This window comes from Coregonus clupeaformis, chromosome 2, assembly GCF_020615455.1.
Source record: "Coregonus clupeaformis isolate EN_2021a chromosome 2, ASM2061545v1, whole genome shotgun sequence".
Taxonomy (NCBI): Eukaryota; Metazoa; Chordata; class Actinopteri; order Salmoniformes; family Salmonidae; genus Coregonus; species Coregonus clupeaformis.
The window spans coordinates 4,893,507-4,911,580 of record NC_059193.1 but is presented as its reverse complement, the minus strand read 5'-3'; the positions used below and the strand labels follow the sequence as shown (position 1 = coordinate 4,911,580).

The following is an 18,074-nucleotide window of genomic DNA, read 5'->3' as shown; positions in this document are numbered from 1 at the left end:
CGTAGTGGAGTAGCTGACCTGATCAGGCACCGGACTGACGACGCGCACCCCTGGCTTGGCGCGTGAGGCAGGAAACGGACCGGACCTGGCTGACGATACGCACCCTTGGCTTGGTGCGTGGGCCGAACGGACCTCACCAGGCTGGCGACTCGCATCCTTGGCCTAGTGCGAGTAGCAGGAATGGGCTGGATCAGGCTGACGACTCGCACCCTTGGCTTGGTGCGAGTAGCAGGAACGAGCTGGACCAGGCCGACAACGCACCCCGTAGGCTTGGTGCGTGGAGCAGGAACAGGCCGGGCTGGGCTGGCGACGCACACCGTAGGCTTAGTGCGTGGAGCAGGAACAGGCCGGACAGGGCTGGCGACGCACACCGTAGGCTTAGTGCGTGGAGCAGGAACAGGCCGGACAGGGCTGGCGACGCACACCGTAGGTTTGGTGCGTGGAGCAGGGACAGGCCGGGCTGGGCTGGCGACGCACACCGTAGGTTTGGTGCGTGGAGCAGGAACAGGCCGGGCAGGGCTGGCGACGCACACCGTAGGTTTGGTGCGTGGAGCAGGGACAGGCCGGGTCGGGCTGACGACGCACCCCGTAGGCTTGGTGCGTGGAGCAGGGACAGGCCGGGCAGGGCTGTCGACGCACACCGTAGACTTGGTGGGAATGGCAGGAACAGGCCGGGCTGGGCTGACGACGCGCACCACTGACTTGGTGGGAATGGCAGGAACAGGCCGGACCGTACTGGGGACACACACCACTGGCCCCACGCAGGGATCAGGAACGGGCCGGACCGGACTGGTAACACACCCCAGTACCTCTCGCCGTGCCTCCACACTTTCCCTCTCCTCTGTGCCCAGTGGCCCCCTAACCTGGCGGCCTTCTCTGCCAACGCTTTGCACCGCTCTAACCCGTACACCTGCTGGCCCGACGTCGTGAGCCCCCCCCTAAAGATTTCCTGGGGGTCTCTCCTCCCTCTTGCCAGACTCGCAATCATCTCCTCCCACGTCCATCCTCTCTCCTCGTCACGCTGCTTGATCCAGTCGAGGTTGCCACGGAGATCTGCCAGCGATGGCTCCTGAACACGCTGCTTGGTCGTTTGTATGGTGGGTTTTTCTGTCACGATCGTCTTGACGTGAAGGAGTAGACCAAGGCGCAGCGTGTGAAACGAACATGACTTTAATTAGTAAAGCACAAGTACAAAACAAAACACGATCGTGAAGTCCACAGTAACACTGACTGAACACGGAACAAAAACCCACAAACACAAGGTGAAAACAGACAGTTTAAATATGGCTCCCAATCAGAGACAACGAGCCAACAGCTGACACTCGTTACCTCTGATTGGGAGTCACTCATCCAAACAAAGAAATACAACCACATAGAACAACCCAACCAAACAGAACACCACGAAACGAACACACCCTGGCTCAACATACAAAGTCCCGGAGCCAGAGCGTGACAACTTCAGCATAAGGTTTTCTGCAGGTTTCCTCATGGTTCTATTTAAAGTCATGTTCTCAGAACATTAAGAAAACTTTCCATAAAAAAAACAAAGAAAACATTAGTAACGTTCAAAGAACATTCTAAGAATGTTATTTAAAAACATATTCAGTACATTCTGTTCTCAGCGTCAACAACTCTCTCTATTCTCTATCTTGTTAAGTGTGTTCAGGTGTGTTGGCCACACCCACTAATTGGCCACACCTGATCAGCATTTGTGCTGAAGTATTGAAATTCCCACAGAAGAACATTGTTTCTTAATGTTTTGAGAACATTTACCAATGTCAAACCAGCTTGTTTCCTTTGAAATGGGGTCTGTTTGAATAGATGAAAATTAACAGCTTTGTATGAGTTAAATAAAACATAGTAGCTAGCTCCATCCTGGTGGCGCAGTGGAGTAATTCCATGGCTAGAGAACGATCATAGGTTTGAAGAAATGTGTTTGCATGATTCATGCCTAAGCAAATTCATTCCTATCTGTTCAAAACAGTTAACCTAAGCTAGCAGTGTTATTAAAAATCTTACTAAAACATTCAGTGAAAGATTTAAGGAAGTTATTCAAAAACCTCCCAATAACCATAACATTTAATTGAAAACATTCACAACATTTAGAGAATGTTCTCAGAACGTTATTTAATTAACTTCAAATAACCTATAATTTCTGTTCTCAGAACTTTAATAAAACCAAGGAAAACTTTCTCGGAACTTCCCAACAACCTAAAAATTAACGTTTCCAGAACAGGCAAAATTTTCACTTCCGCTTTTACCGGTCAGGAATCCTACTGCTTTTTTTCCCAGAACCAATGGGAAACCAAAAACGTGCATTCACACAACTTCCAAGGAACCAAATGTGGTTGCTGGGAAGTGCGCTGCTATCAGTATACTGTATCTTCCTCCAATGTCCCTGTACCCATACCAGGCTCGAACCAGTGATCCTTTGCTCGCACTCCTTGACAACATACCAACTGTTTGAGCTATCGAAAAATATCTGTCTATATAAGGTCCCACAGTTGACAGTGCCAAAAGGCAGCTAAAGACTCTCAGACCATGAGAAACAACATTCTTTGGTCTGATGAAACCAAGATTCAATTCTTTGGCCTGAATGCCAAGCATCACGTCTGGAGGAAACCTGGCACCATCCCTACCGTGAAGCATGGTGGTGGCAGCATCATGCTGTGAGGAAGCTTTTCATCGGCAGGGACTGGGAGACTAGTCAGTATCGAGGCAAAGATGAACGGCGCAAAGTACAGAGAGATCCTTGATGAAAACCTGCTCCAGAGCGCTCAGGACCTCAGACTGGGGCGAAGGTTCACCTTCCAACAGGACAACAACCCTAAGCACACAGCCAAGATATCGCAGGAGTGGCTTCAGGACAAGTCTCTGAATGTCCTTGAGTGGCTAGCCAGAGCCCAGACTTGAACCTGATCGAACATCTCTGGAGAAACCTGAAAATAGCTGTGCAGCAACCCATCCAATCTGACAGAGCTTGAGAGGATCTGCAGAGAAGAATGGGAGAAACTCCCCAGATACAGGTGTGCCAAGCTTGTAGCATCATACCCAAGAAAACTCGATGCTGTAATCGCTGCCAAAGGTGCTTAAACAAAGTACTGAGTAAAGGGTCTGAATACTTATGTAAATGTGATATTTCCGTTTTTTATTTTTTATAAATTAGCAACAATTTCTAAAAACCTGTTTTTGCTTTGTCATTATGGGATATTGTGTGTAGATTGATGGGGACAAACAAGTATTTAGTCCATTTTAGAATAAGGCTGTAACGTAACAAAATGTGGGAAAAGTCAAGGGGTTTGAATACTTTCCGAAGGCAATGTATGTTATTTCCTGCCCAAGTCAATGACAGGCTAGCGTTCCTATATGAGAAACCTATTGACCTTCTAGAGCTAAGCACAGTAGCCTAGCGTGGGTTGCTAACACAGTTCATTTGCCATGCTCTCGGCCAGTGACGGATCCACAGACATCTGCTTGCAGGATCAGGATCAGCTCTCTCTCCCTCTCTCCTCGGTGGAGGTATAAAATGGGCAGTTTGCCCCCTGTTCCTTCCTCTGGGTCAGATATGCGTACTAGGTGAGTAATCGCAACATGCCACGGCAACAACACCAGATGAACCGAGGCCTCCCTTACTCCCTCTGAGTGCCTGTGAAATAATCAGAGTGTGGAGTGGGCTTAGGGAAAAAGGGAAGGATGGGAGGACAGGGGTGGAGAGAGATGAAGAGGTGCAGAGGATTTCACAATAAAGATGGTGAAGAGTTAGACTGCTCATTGACAGAATGGAAAATCCTCTCGTCAGTTTGACGGTAGACTGTGAGTCATGACAAGGAGCCCTCTCGCTCACAGAGCCATTTTATGAACAATTAGCCATAGCTGTCAAAACACTACTGTAGTAATCCACCGCACCCAGGCCCAGCTTCCCTCAACACTGCTCTCATCCCTGCCATGAATGCCTACGTGAGAAAAGAGGAAAGGGAGACCTTGGCAACGTGTGCCCATACATCCATCATACAATCGTCTATCGAGCAGAATGTGGCAGAAAGAAGCGAGCTGAATACACATCACTGAGCTTTCCAGATAAACATGGAAACACTTAGCTTCGAAAAAGCAAATATTAGTTTCACGGCACCGCAAGGCCTGACGGACCTAATCAGAATGATGCATTTCACTCAACAAAACAGGGAGGAGTTTATGAATTTCACCCAGATGGGATTTTGGAAAAACTGTGTGATACAACTCCTCAACTGCTCAAGCCCAGTCAGTCGTTGACATTACAGCAGGGCTTGGAACAAGACTTAAGTGAATTACTTGTACAATTCCAGAGGCTGTCTGTCATCTGATAAGGACCCGGAGAGCTGAATTGATCCTGATCTTAAACTCTCCTAAGTCCAGCAGATCCTGGAGATATCTGGAGCCCAGTCTCTCCTGGGCCACACGGCTAGGAAGCAATTTCCACTGCAGTTTTACTGATTGCCCCGTGTTCCTCGAAGTGGGGTCAAAAACGAGTCTAATCAGAATAACTAAAGGGCCCAGCATTAAAACAGCTTCCACATGGTACACAATCAGAAAACTGTTGAGGGTGTGATTGAAATAATAATATTATGTTGAGAGAAAGAGAGAAGGGGTGAATATATTGAGGCACCCCTCATAGAAGGATGAAGCAAATTAATACACCGCCTGTCTATGTGACTGGACACAAAAGTGGACAACATATTTTTTATGACATTATTGTTTTGGTGGAATAAATGAACTGGAGTCACAAGATTGTTGTGCAATGTCAGTGGACTGAACTGGTGTTTTGTGTTTTATTGTGTTTTGTGGTTTATGGAGATATCACTCTTGGGGTTAGCTAACCTTGGAGCCAGCCAATAGACGGGCACTAAGTCAGCCTTGGAATATATAGACTGGCACCATTCTGAGACGTGGGGGAACAAGGGAACCGGGGAACCAGGCTAAGCTTACAGTATGTGTTGAGAGCTGAGGTAATGCTACAGAGACTTATTAAAGTCCTGGACAAAACGTGTGTCGTCATACGCTCGCTCCAATCCAACAGAGTTCTGTCATGATCAGAATCAGCTGCCATGCCCATAAAAGTAATGAGAAGTGGGAGGGAGCGCCATGGTTCTATTCTGGTTGGTGTCACGCCATAAATCCATCGCCAACATGGTAGTGCTCAGAGAGGACTTCAAGGGAAATCACTTGATTCATACTGTCAACTGCTTCTCTGAGAAGTATAACTATGATAGAGTTTGCTGGTATGAAAATGTCTGCCTACTGAGGGCAGTAAATATCTTTCTCATGGCTATATAATCCCTAACATGCCATGACTACCACACACTCAAATACTTTGCTCCTGTTTCAAAACATCCCTACCAGATTTAATTGTTTCTGTGTGCTTTCATTATTCCTCTTATTGTATTATTAACTACTTACTCTGCATGAGACTCAAATGTGTTTTATGACCACTGTGTGTGTGTGTTCTCGCTCACTCACGTGTGTACTTGTACAGGTGTGTGTAATAGTGTGTGTCACACGTGTCTGCATGTACTGTATGTCCTGCAAAATTGCAATGATACGAACTCTGTCCATTACTCAATATGTAAAAACAGTCAGGTTCGTTCAAGCACCATCTGGACATGACACAGCTGCTGATAGGAACCTCTGAATGTCATTGAGTGAGACAGACATATTTCGGAGATGATGAAAGCAGGCAATTATCTCAAAGCCATTCCTTCCCTCTGGCCTGGTAGGGGTGGGGTTGGTCTTATGGTGGGCTTAACCCTGGTATAAGCTAGAGTGAAGACTTGGCTTCTTCCATATGGATGATATTCCATCCTTATATCTACCCAACTAGCACATTTGTTTCCTTGGAAGTCTGGGAATGTACGTTTTTGATTTCCCATTGGTTCTGGGAACAAAGCCAAACGTTTCCTGACCGGTAAAACTGAAAGTTCTTTAAACGTTCCGAGAACGGAAGTCAACATTTCGCATGTTCTGGGAAAGAACATTTTTAGGTTGCAGGGAGGTTCTGCGAACATTTTACTATGGTTCCCTGAAAGTTTTCCTGGGAGGTTTTATTAACTTTTTGAGAATGGAAATTATAGGTTATTTGAAGGTAATTAAATAACATTCTGAGAACATGTTTCAATAAGACTTTTAATAACACTGCTAGCTTAGTTTGGGTTAACTGTTTTGGACTCCAATCACAAACAAGACACATGGAAATTAATTTTCTTAGGCATTAATCATGTAAACATTAATCTCTCTCTCTAACGCACCTGCTGTCTTGACCTTTGAATGCTCGGCTATGAAAAGCCAACTGACATTTACTCCTGAGGTGCTGACCTGTTGCACCCACTATAACCACTGTGATTATTATTTGACCGTGCTGGTCATCTATGAATGTTTGAACATCTTGAAGAATGATCTAGCCTAAATGGCCATGGACTCTTATAATCACCACCGGCACAGCCAGAAAGATGGTTCTCAGAACGTTATGTGCTAGCTGGGTAGTGATCTAGTGCCATCAAAGGCTCTTCTTCAACCCCCCCATAATCCCCATGCCATAAGACTGCTAAATAGCTAACAAAATGGATATACAGACTATCTGAGTTGACCTTTTGTATTTTATTCTTATTTTTGCTCTGTCTCTATGCACACTCACAGGGCCCTACACACTACACACACTCATACTCCAACACACAGACAAACACTCACTCTATCATTTGCGCACACACACATAATATGCACCTACATTTATACTGAGTCTACACACACACCCACTCACATACAATCATCATATACGCTGCTACTACTCTGTTTATCATATATCCTGATGCCTAGTCACCTTACCCCTATAGATATCTACCTCTATCGATCCAGTATCCCTGCACAGTGTAAATATGGTACTGGAACTGACCCTGTATATAGCATGCTCACTTACTTTATCGTGTTCTTCTAATTTCTTATTTTTATAATTTCATGTGTTTTTGTTCAACCTTGTTATTTGTAGTATTACATTGTTATTGATTACTGCATTGTTGGGGTTGGAGCTTGCAAGAACTGTACTTGTGCATGTGACATTAAAACTTGAAACCTGAAACACACACACCTCCCTGAAATCCTAGGATGACATCGCACATTGCGATTACTCATAAAGGCTGTGACATCACACCTCACACATTTCAGTGGCCCTTACCTGCCCCTTTCCCCCTCCATCTTTATATGAGACCACTTCTCTGGCATGTGTCTGTTGGTAGAACAGACATCGAGTGTGAGGGGTGCTTTTTTGACTTGGACACATTGTAATCTTTAACATAAACAAAGTGTGGTCGGGGGCCAGGACTTAACACCCAGCTCAGAACGCCTGCCCAAGCAAATTAATATTTTCATTTGGCTTTTTCGGCTTCGATTCCGAGTCCAATTAGTGAAAATCAAGCGGGAAACGCTCTCCCAAGAGCATTCTCCGGTACTTTTGTTTGCTGTGGTTGTTTGGAAATGTTTATTGGCTGCTCTGTTTCCTTTCCTTCTCCACCTCCTGTTGTCCTCTCCCCACATATGGTCGGTCCCGGCCTCACTCCTTATACTTGCCTGCTGGCCGAGGCTTACATGGCTAATTGCGGCGCCGTGACCCATATGGTGCTACCGTCCATCTCGGAAGATGTGTGTCCATCTTCCCCATTCTCCTCTCTTCAGCCCTGGGGAGGGAAGGCATGTGTAGGCCTACCCTCCTCCTGGCTCCTACCAGTCCCATGCCCGGTAGAGATGCTTACACATGTTAGTATGTTGAGGCTAACGTGGGAGGACGTCTACCGGCTCGCCTGTGCTCTCCTCTCCCCTGAACCTGGCTTCCCCTTCCCTGCTGAACATTAGTCTTTCAGCCCTCTTCTGAAACCCTATCCTCCTTCTCCAGCAACTGACCAAGGAGGATGCAAAACATGTGTCAGACTGGTTGCTTTCCATGTTCCAGGTCTGCGCCAAGCTGCACCTCTGGTTTCGATTTCTTTTAAGCTATTAGCGCTCATGACCTGATAAGGGAGTGGTCAGTTGAACACAAACATCCCTCTCCAAATACATCCGTCATAGTTCTTATGTGTTTGACTTGGGGAATAGTATCTGGTCCTGGATCACTTTGACTGGGGACACAGAGGTGAAATTACTGGGGCATAGCGGTATCATACATTTATATAATTCATGAAAACAGTCAGAATATCATGTATTGCATTAGCAATGTTCTTTGCTCAGTAAATATAACTCTCCTTGGAAAACGACTTGGAAGCCCGCGAGGTTGTTAGGCTATTGCGCAGGAAGCCGACCAGGGGAAACGTAATATGCCGAAGATTGTTTTTGAGGATTACTTGCTCTTAGTTTGATTTGAATAAGCCAAAGTTGTTCACATGCTAGGACTGTCTCCTCAACTTAATTTCCATTAATGTATTACTAGTCAGCAGAAGAGAGTTGTTTACTCTTTTAATGCAGACAACACTGGCAGACATGTGTATCAGTCAAACATCTTTATATGGTGATATACAATCTATTTCATTTGACTTTTCATTTGCTCTCTGGCAAGACATCAGTTAAGTCTGTGTTGGCAGTTGCTAAGCCATTCAAGTGTTTACCAATCTTAAAAAACATTCTGACACAAGCCTTCCAATAATGCTGTGCACAATGTTGAAATGGGATATTTTACCATTCCATTATACACTGAACAAAAATGTAAACACTACATGTAAAGTGTTGGTCCCATGTTTCATGAGCTGAAATAAAAGATCCCAGAAATTTCCATACGCACAAAAAGCTTATTTCTCTCTAATGTTTTGCACAAATTGGTTTACATCGCTGTTTGTGAGCATTTCTCCTTTGCCAAGATAATCCATCCAATTGACAGGTGTGGCATATCAAGAACCTGATTAAACAGCATGATCATTAAACAGGTGCACCTTGTGCTGGGGACAATAAAAGGCCACTCTAACATGTGCAGTTTTGTCACACAACACAATGCCACAGATGTCTCAAGTTTTGAGGGAGCGTGCAATTGGAATGCTGACTGCAGGAATGTCCACCAGAGCTGTTGCCAGAAAACTGAATGTAATTTCTCTACCAAAGTCGTTTTAGAGAATTTGGCAGTACGTCCAACCGGCCTCACAACCACAGACCACGTGTAACCATGCCAGCCCAGGACCTCCACATCTGGCTTCTTCATCTGTGGGATTGTCTGAGACCAGCCATCCGGACTGCTGATGAAACTGTGTCAGAAACCGTCTCAGGGAAGCTCATCTGCGTGCTCGTTGTCCTCACCTGGGTCTTGACCTGACTGCAGTTCGGCATCGTAACCGACTTCAGTGGGCAAATGCTCACCTTTGATGGCCACTGGCACACAGGAGAAGTGTGCTCTTCACGGATGAATCCCGGTTTCAACTGTACCAGGCAGGTGGGAGACAGCGTGTGTGGCGTCGGGTGGGCAAGCAGTTTGCCGATGTCAATGTGAACAGAGTGCCCCATGGTGGCGGTGGGGTTATGGTATGGGCAGGCATAAGCTATAGACAATGAAGACAAATGCATTTTATCGATGTCAATTTGAATGCACAGAGATACCGTGACGAGATCCTGAGACCCATTGTCGTGCCATTCATCTGCACACAATTCTTGGAAGCTGAAAATGTCCCAGTTCTTCCATGGCCTGCATACTCACCAAACATGTCACCCATTGAGCATGTTTGGGATGCTCTGGATCGACATGTACGACAGCGTGTTCCAGTTCCCGCCAATATCCAGCAACTTTGCACAGACATTGAAGAGGAGTGGGACAACATTCCACAGGCCACAACCAACAGCCTGATCAACTCTATGCGAAGGAGAGGTGTCGCGCTGCATGAGGCAAATGGTGGTAACACCAGATACTGACTGGTTTTCTGATACACGCCCCTACCTTTAAAAAAAAAGGTATCTGTGACCAACAGATGCATATCTGTATTCCCAATCATGTGAAATCAATAGATTAGGGCATAATTACTTTTTTTCAATTGACTGATTTCTTAACATGAACTGTAACTAAATAAAATCTTTAAAATTGTTGCATGTTGTGTTCATATTTTTATTCAGTATAGAAGATTAGAGGGAAAAACAGGCCTTAAACACACACAGTGTCTTAATTTTTACTTGGATCTTTAGTCAGTCAGCAGATATAGGCCTATATGAGATGGTGTGGTGGGGAGACTAGGTTTTAGCTGATGAGCGTAGTAGTGTGTTGAGAGCACAAGTCCAGAAAGCACTAACAAAAGTGATTAGCCTGAGAAATTGGCAGTTGAAAGAAGTGCTTAATACAACATCTCGTCAGAGGAATCATTGAAAGTTCATTTGTATTCTACAATTTTTCACAACACACTTTTCTATGTAAATATCAGGCATTTAGCTACGTTTGGGAGGTGGGAATCAGTGGTCATTTATAGGGGTTATAAAAACCTGTCAGTTCTATACATTTTCACTATACCGGTACATGCCATGAAACAATCAGGAACCGTCTGTGAATCCACTAAAGTTGATTTGAGGGGACCAAATCTGAGGCTTTTGCACTCTCTCTTTTAATAGCTGAGGTCCCCATAGACTTTCTGCACCTGGTGCTAAGAACCTCATCAACGGCCCTCGTATATATGACGTGCCCAAAGGAAACTGATCGTGTCTGACCTCCCATACACCCTCGTGTTCCCTAGGCCTGCCGAGGTCAACGCTAGGTCAATGTGGAGTAATGGCCTGTATGAACGCGGTAACGCGGGGCAGATGCTTTTGTCAGCATCAATCTATTAAGATACTACTCATGTACTGCACTTAAGTACCTGTTCTTGAATTACTAGGAAACATAGTCAGATGCCAGTAGTTTGAGGAAAAGCATGGCATGTCTGCTCTCTTGGATAGGGCTTGATCATGACATAATGAGTGACTGTTTTGGATGATGCAGTGAAACTGAATATCAATTGTTAGTCATTGGCAAGGGTAATGACAAGCACTCACTTACAAATAGTTTCCACTCAGTTCTCTGTTTTGTGTTTACTACAGTTTAACATTACTTGGTCTTCCAAAGTGCTGTAGTATAGTAGGTGCCAGTTATCATCATTCAGAATTACGTTGGTCGATAAAACTCATCATAAACACCTCATTTGGTGATTGGAGTGCCTGGATCCAGTAAGAGTTGGTAGTTGTCTGAGTCCAAATTAGGGCCTTGAGGGAGGCGAGAAAACAGACTGAATTACGTTTTCTATGGCTCATATCCACCTCTATGAACAAAGCAATGTTGCTGTTGTGACTGAGCCGCTAACATCTCATGCGTGAATTCCTTTGTGGAAATTCTTCTTCCTCTCCTTTTGTGAGCCGGGCCAGACATTCCAAAGAGCTACAAAACCGAAACTTCCTAATTGCCGATATTTGTTTACATGAGACACATTGAGAGAACACTTAGCGTGCAGGTACAGATAAAGGAGAGAAAGACCTTGACAAAGCAGCCTATTCAGAGAAGAATGATAACAAACACACACCTCTTTCAAATATATCTGCCTTTACTTTATTTGTGTACTGTACAGTATTTCATTATTATCTGAAAGTCACTATTATTCTATATGACAATAATGGCTATCATTTACTATAAAAAAGTTGCATAAATAATTTAAATGTGGAAATAAAAAATAAATATGCAGTTCATTTCTTTGAGGCTGCAACGTTTTTTCCCCCCAACTCCTTTTAGCCAATACGGGTACAATATGTACAATCAAGTTATACATCGCAACTGTACTTATATGACAAAATCCCTTCCAGTTGCTATTTCAAACACACAATTGAACAAGAAGGAAACATTTTCAGTACAGTTTAGAAAACTGAAATCAGGAAGCAATATGAGAGAATGGAACAATGAAATGTGGACAATAAGCGGAAACGTTATGAATATTCTTCATTAAATACAGGCCAGTCCGTAGTAGGGTTGAAAAAGGGGAATGGGTTGTCAGCATGGGCAGACTGGGCATCCAAAACCTTTTCCTGTCTGTCTGTCTTTCTGTCTATTTCTGTCTGTCTGCATCCTGCAGGATATCAACAGCCAATATAAAACAATTCAGATTTAGATTCAGTATTTATCTCATTCCTATCTTTCCTGTCAGTGCTATTCAGAGAATGGGGCTGGGAGTCAGATAATATTTTTTTTTCTCCCTCACACTCTAGGTTCACAATTAATATAATAGGTATATGGCTGGTTGGTCGCCAATATTATTTGCTGCTAACAAATAGTTCCAGTCAGTGTGGGTTTAGCGGAGAATGCTGTGCCAGAAGGTAACAACAGGCACAATTACTGGAGCCACCTCCACACGTGGACCTTTTGTGTGTGTGTGTGATTCCTGCAAACAGCAACCAGCCATGTCTAGGGGAAATCCTAAACACAGGAATGGGCTCATTTAGTCATTAAGACGAGTCACAGGAATGCCCAGTCGCCTGTTTGACTGAAGGGACCCTGGTCTTGGAGTGCTGACACAACCATTTCCCTTCTCTTGCTCTCCCTATGCCTCTCTCTCCCTCTTTCTCTCTCACAGGGGATCTAGGGCCACTGGGCCAGGGGCCCTAACTGACAGCTCCTGTAAGGCTGCTACGGAGCGAGGAGGGCCCTGGGAGGCTCCTGGTGAGTGAGGTGCTGCCCGGGCTGTCATGAGACTGCGTGGTCTGGGGTCGAGGCCAAGGCCTCTCAGGCCTGTCAGCAGCCCACCTCCAGAGCCTGAAGCCCCAGGGCTACCACATGCTGCTACGGTACAGTACACACAGCCATGGAAGAGATGGATTATAACCAGTTACAGCATAGAGACACCTTTCAACCCTATAGGCCTATCAAGCAGTGGAGCCTGCCCGCTGGATGTTTTCACAGGTGGGTTTTGAGTTTAGGTGCACCTCTTACTGTGGCTAAGGTGGATTCTGCTTGTGCCTGAGTCAGAGGCCGTTATCTATGAACTGGAGCATGTAATCTACACTCCAATCCTAGCAGTGATCCACCTTTCCTGACCAGTCACATGACCTTCCCTGGCATTCTCTGTCGAATCATTTGGTCATGCAAATCAAAAGTTCTGAAATATTTTCGAAAATAGGCTGCAAAATCTACAGTGCCTGTCTGGTGAGAAAGACGCATGTCAAGCTAGTCAAACAAACAGCTTTACAAATCCCTTTTTGTTGAAATGTCTCTTCTTCTCCCTCTTCCAATGAAGGAGCCGTGTTGGGTTGTGTGTAACATGTGCGTATGTATGAGCGAGTGTGCTACTTTGGTCTCTGTCCTTGTATGGAAGAAGGAAAGGAATCCTCAGTATGAGTTGCTGACCAGTGTTGGTGTGTTGCTCTTGCTCCGACTCCCGGGCAGCCGGGTGTGTTTCTTGTTGCGTCTGGGCTTGGGCGAAGAGGAGGCCTCCTTGGCCTCCGACTGGTTGTGGTGGCGGCTGTAGCGCTTGCACTTGCAGGAGGTGACCACGCGGATTTTGTAAGTCCGGCTGTTACCGTTGGGGCACTGCAGCTGCACCCGCTGGGTTCGGGAGTGGGCCGGGATGCAGCGGTAGTCAGAAGCGCTGCTCCGCCACCAGTTGCCGCGCACGATGGAGTTGGGTAGGAGGTGGGTGGGCATGCACTGGCCCGAGCACACCAGCTCCTTGACGGGCTTGGCACTGCGGCAGGAGCCGTCAGTGATGTAACGGGTGGAGCGCAGCTCCCTGCAGCTCAGCTCCGAGGCACCTGGGGTGAAGAGGAGGATATCAAGGTTACATACTCTGTGGCATCACTCCAAACCAAACACTTTGAAGTCGGGCCGATTCGAGGAAACAATCTTCCATTTAACTATTCAAGAGCAGAGAGCTTTGACAGCTGTGTCTCCGTGAGACGTGCTGAATAAATGTGTCAGTGTCAAAAGTATGGTTCCCACTGTGCGTATAATGTTATTTGTTTATTCTAAGAACTTGGTTTGTTTGCATGCGTGGAGCTGGGCTAGGAAATGGAACATGAGTCTGAATTTAATTCATCTGAAATGTTCATAAACTCTTCCTTCCGTTTCACCACTCAGAAAAACATAACATTTAGAATTTCTTAATGCATAGTGCACTTTTTACAAAGAATTTTAACTGTGGGCTATAACATACAGTAATGAAATAAATGCAATGCTGATATACAAATCCAATTCAAAATTAAGGGCTCAGTATAAGGGGGGGGGGGAGTTACAACTCAACACTAACGTTGATGCATGATCTGATAATGACTGTTGCCTGACAATGGTTGGATGTGGAATTCCAGCTGGCAGCAATCAGCTGATAGCAAATCCAGACCAGAATGCTATTAAACAGCTCAATCAAACATAATGGAGATTTAAGTCGGAACAAAAGCTAAAATACACAAAACAGGCCCTCCGGAAAAAGGATGTGAAGATTGGAAACTTTCTCTAAATGCTTGTTGTACAACAAGTATTTTCATTCCTAAATACAACATTTGACAATTGGAAATGAGCCAAATGAACCAAAGCAATCGAGAGAGCATATTCAGTGCATAATTGGTAACTCAATATTTTGGCCATGGCCTTTTCAACAGCCCTATGAATGAGTTATTGCCCTCTTGTTTTACAAGTGGCATATAGAATGGCAGAGGACATGTCGTTTAAGAAATTATACACTCTGAGACGGATCTGTTTTCTTCTGTGGCTTTTCTATTACAAAAAGGCGAACAAAAGGATTTATGGAAGGTTTACTTTTTTCTCCTCTCAGAGAACCTGATCTGGTGTTATTTTGTGGCTCGGCAGGTCGGGCGGCCACAGCATAAGGGCTCTCCCCTGGTCTCAGGTCTCTCCCAGTGTGCTGACTGCTGAGCCCAGGGACCAGGGAGGGACTGTCCTGGAGGGGAGCCAGACAGAGGTCACCCTCTCTGCCTCAATGACCCCACTGGGACCATGGGAAGAATAATGGGAAGATATGGTCCTCCCAGAGAGAGGCAGATATGCCTATGAGGAAGATCCCTATCACATATGACATGACCCAATAGATTATTATTTCTCTCTCTCTCTCTGTTGATGGATATTGCTCAGTATAAGATATTTAGAAAGATGCATGTTCTTCCAACCCTACCAGGTGTAGGATCTTAATCTGATCACCCTGGTGCAGGAAATTTAAAATGTATAGTGTTTTTGAGGTTTAAAAAGGCTTCTGAAGTTTGTAATTTCCACTTTGACATTTCTGACTTGATTTCCCCTTACGAAAAATGTATCACCCCTACAAAAATGCTAATTAATTATAATCTACATTAGAAATTACATTTCCTGTTGCTGCAGGATTATTTTCCTGCTGTAGCAAACTGTCTCAAATTAAGATCCTACTTATGTATCTGTTGTTTATGGATTTAAAGTATTATGTTAAATTGATCACATCCATCATTACAGTATTTTATATCCTAATCACAACATTTGTAATTTTTACTCTATGTACAACTTCTATTAGATTTGACATGACATGATTAGATAAGGGGAAAACTGGGCAAGAATTATATTGTGCATCTTGAATCCATGAGACAAGGCACTCAGAGATATTTCCTCTGTACAAATCAGCATGACTACAGCATAACCTTTACTGGCCACAGGTGGGACTCATTCTCTATCACAGTGTTGCAATTTCCAAATACCCTGAAGAAATCCCCTAAGAGCAGAAACTCTTGGATTTTCTATTTGGACACATGTTGTTGCAATTAAATAGTTATGGCATAGGCAGACCTTGACTAATTAGTTGTATAAAAGAGAGGGAAATAGCACCAAGGATAGAGTGAAAACCATGATCTCTTATAAGTGCAGCTCTTCAGATTGTGTGAGGATGAAACCACAGGCATATTATGTGTCTGTGACATGTTGCTCTCTCAGCCTTGGCATAGCATTCATCTAACCCCAATCCTACTTCCTCCATTGAACAGTACAGCTGTTCCAGTCTAAACACCAGTGTAAAGCATCAGCAGGGAAAGCTGCAATTTAAAACAGCCACTGAAGGTTGACTCTTTACCCATGATTTGATATGAACTATTCTACATACAGAAACTAGCACTTCTCAGCACTTTCATAAATTAAATGAGAAATTATTCTGGGTGGTCTTTGGAGGATTTATTTGGTTATTATTGGCATAATGATCTACATAAACCACACAGGTGAGGTATCATTATTCTACAGAGACTATAGGATACATTGATATTTTCATCGATACTTTGCGCATGTTTTATGATTAAAAGGACGTGTGTGGTCTTGCACATTGACAGAAACGAATTAACCCGTGCGTAAAGGATGACACGCTATCCTGAGAAATGAGCAGTGCGCTCTCTTTGAACAGTGCTGACGGTCCAATAACTCGGTGCTTGAAAAATAATGCCTTATCTATCTAACATATATAACATGACAGATTATTAGATATTGTCAAAACGACCCCGTTTACCATAAATTGAAAATGCAATTTTTTCACCAAATGATTGCGCATATTATGCACGAGAGCCTATTGCACATAGATCTCCATGAGATATTAGCACTATTCCACGCAGTTTATTTTAAACTCTTCGATTTGATATAAGTAGCCTACTAATAATTCAAACTATGTGTTACAGTAAAATTCGAAGGAAATATTAATTAGATTGATTAAACAAAATCCCAATGTATTCCATTAAATTGATTAAAGATTATCCATACAGATACATCGTTTCTCTATACCAATCTCACATAATAGGCTACGGGTGTTTTACATGTTTTACAAGTAATGCAAGTAATTATTACAAGTATTCATAATGCGCCCCGAATATGGATATGTAACACATCCTCTATTCATTTATAGCTCTGTAGCCTACCAGATAACGTAAAAATAAATACTCACTATAGGAGGCTGTATTTGCTGATGATCTCCTTCCCCCGTGTTTTGGTCGATTCATTGTATTACTGTTATTATTAGAAGCCTGTAGTATTGGTTCCTCGGGAGGATGTATGTCTTCAGTATATTCTGGTACGATCTCTGTAGCATCGTTTTTTAGCACCCTCCATCCTTGCACGAAGGTACAACATCCCTGTAGCAGCAACAGCACGGTGCTGGAGACAAGGAGCGCGAGAGACACCTGCATGCTTATCGATCTGCGGAGCTGGAAAAAACGATGGGTAAGATGCGCTCTGTGACAAGTTGACCAATTCCACCCATACAAGAGACCTTGATGCTATTTAAGTACCCCAGCGTTCGTCATAACGGACAATTAAGCGCTTACACGAAGTGGGAGGGATCCAACCCCAGCCAAATTCATTGAAACTGGAGAGGTGCATGTGCGCGCGCAAAGAGAGGTGCGTGCGGGTTTGGGTACAGTACGTTGGTACCTCTGGCTCTGGTCTCTTTGAGTTCCTGTATTGCCGCTTTTTTTCCTTCGTGATTCATGCACTATGTATGTGTCTCAAAAGTGTTCCAGTTGTTTTGATGTGGTTTTGTTTGGAGTGTTGCAGGGCGCAGTCGGGAAGACCATTGAGTGATGTTTCATGACGAGGCTGCTTCCCTCTCCATCATAGACAATGTGTTTGATAGCTGGCGCAATGTTGTGTAGTAAAAAAAAAAAAGAATAACTGGCCAACAATGAATTGGGAAATTGTGAAATTCGTACACTTTGACAGGTCGCAACAGTCTGTTTTATTGTATTTATTTTATTTATTTTATTGTTGTATATTGTATGCTGGTGTATCTGCTTTTGAATTAATAGACTATTGACCAACTTTATACATGTATTGCACAGTCATAGACCACTGAAAAAGTATCTATAGAAATATAACACCATTCATCTTCAAACAATCTCATTAATTCATTATCACAATTTTTTCACTGAATTTTTTGATTCACTTAGAAGTCCCATCCTGTATAGTGTCTGGTTTGAATAATATAATTAGGATGGAAAAGCTGGACCCAGAAAATTCTTGACATCCTTGAAAATCACAGCCTTTGGATTTGCTGAGGTGTCATGCCCAATAAATAATATATCCTGTAATTATTTGTATTTTTTTTAAAATTAATTTTTCAGATGTTAAATTAATG

At 43.9% G+C, this 18,074-nt stretch overlaps 1 protein-coding gene across 1 annotated transcript; it reads right to left on the bottom strand.

Annotated features, from left to right (window-relative positions):
- Positions 1–11,548: 11,548 nt before the first annotated feature.
- LOC121536047 (sclerostin) lies at positions 11,549–17,261 on the bottom strand. The gene is made up of 2 exons (XM_041843343.2): positions 16,887–17,261; positions 11,549–13,743 (listed from the first exon to the last, which is right to left on the bottom strand). The coding sequence occupies exons 1-2, from the start codon at positions 17,125–17,127 to the stop codon at positions 13,322–13,324; spliced, it is 663 nt and encodes a 220-aa protein (XP_041699277.1). The 5' UTR covers positions 17,128–17,261; the 3' UTR covers positions 11,549–13,321.
- Between the last annotated feature and the right edge of the window lie 813 nt (positions 17,262–18,074).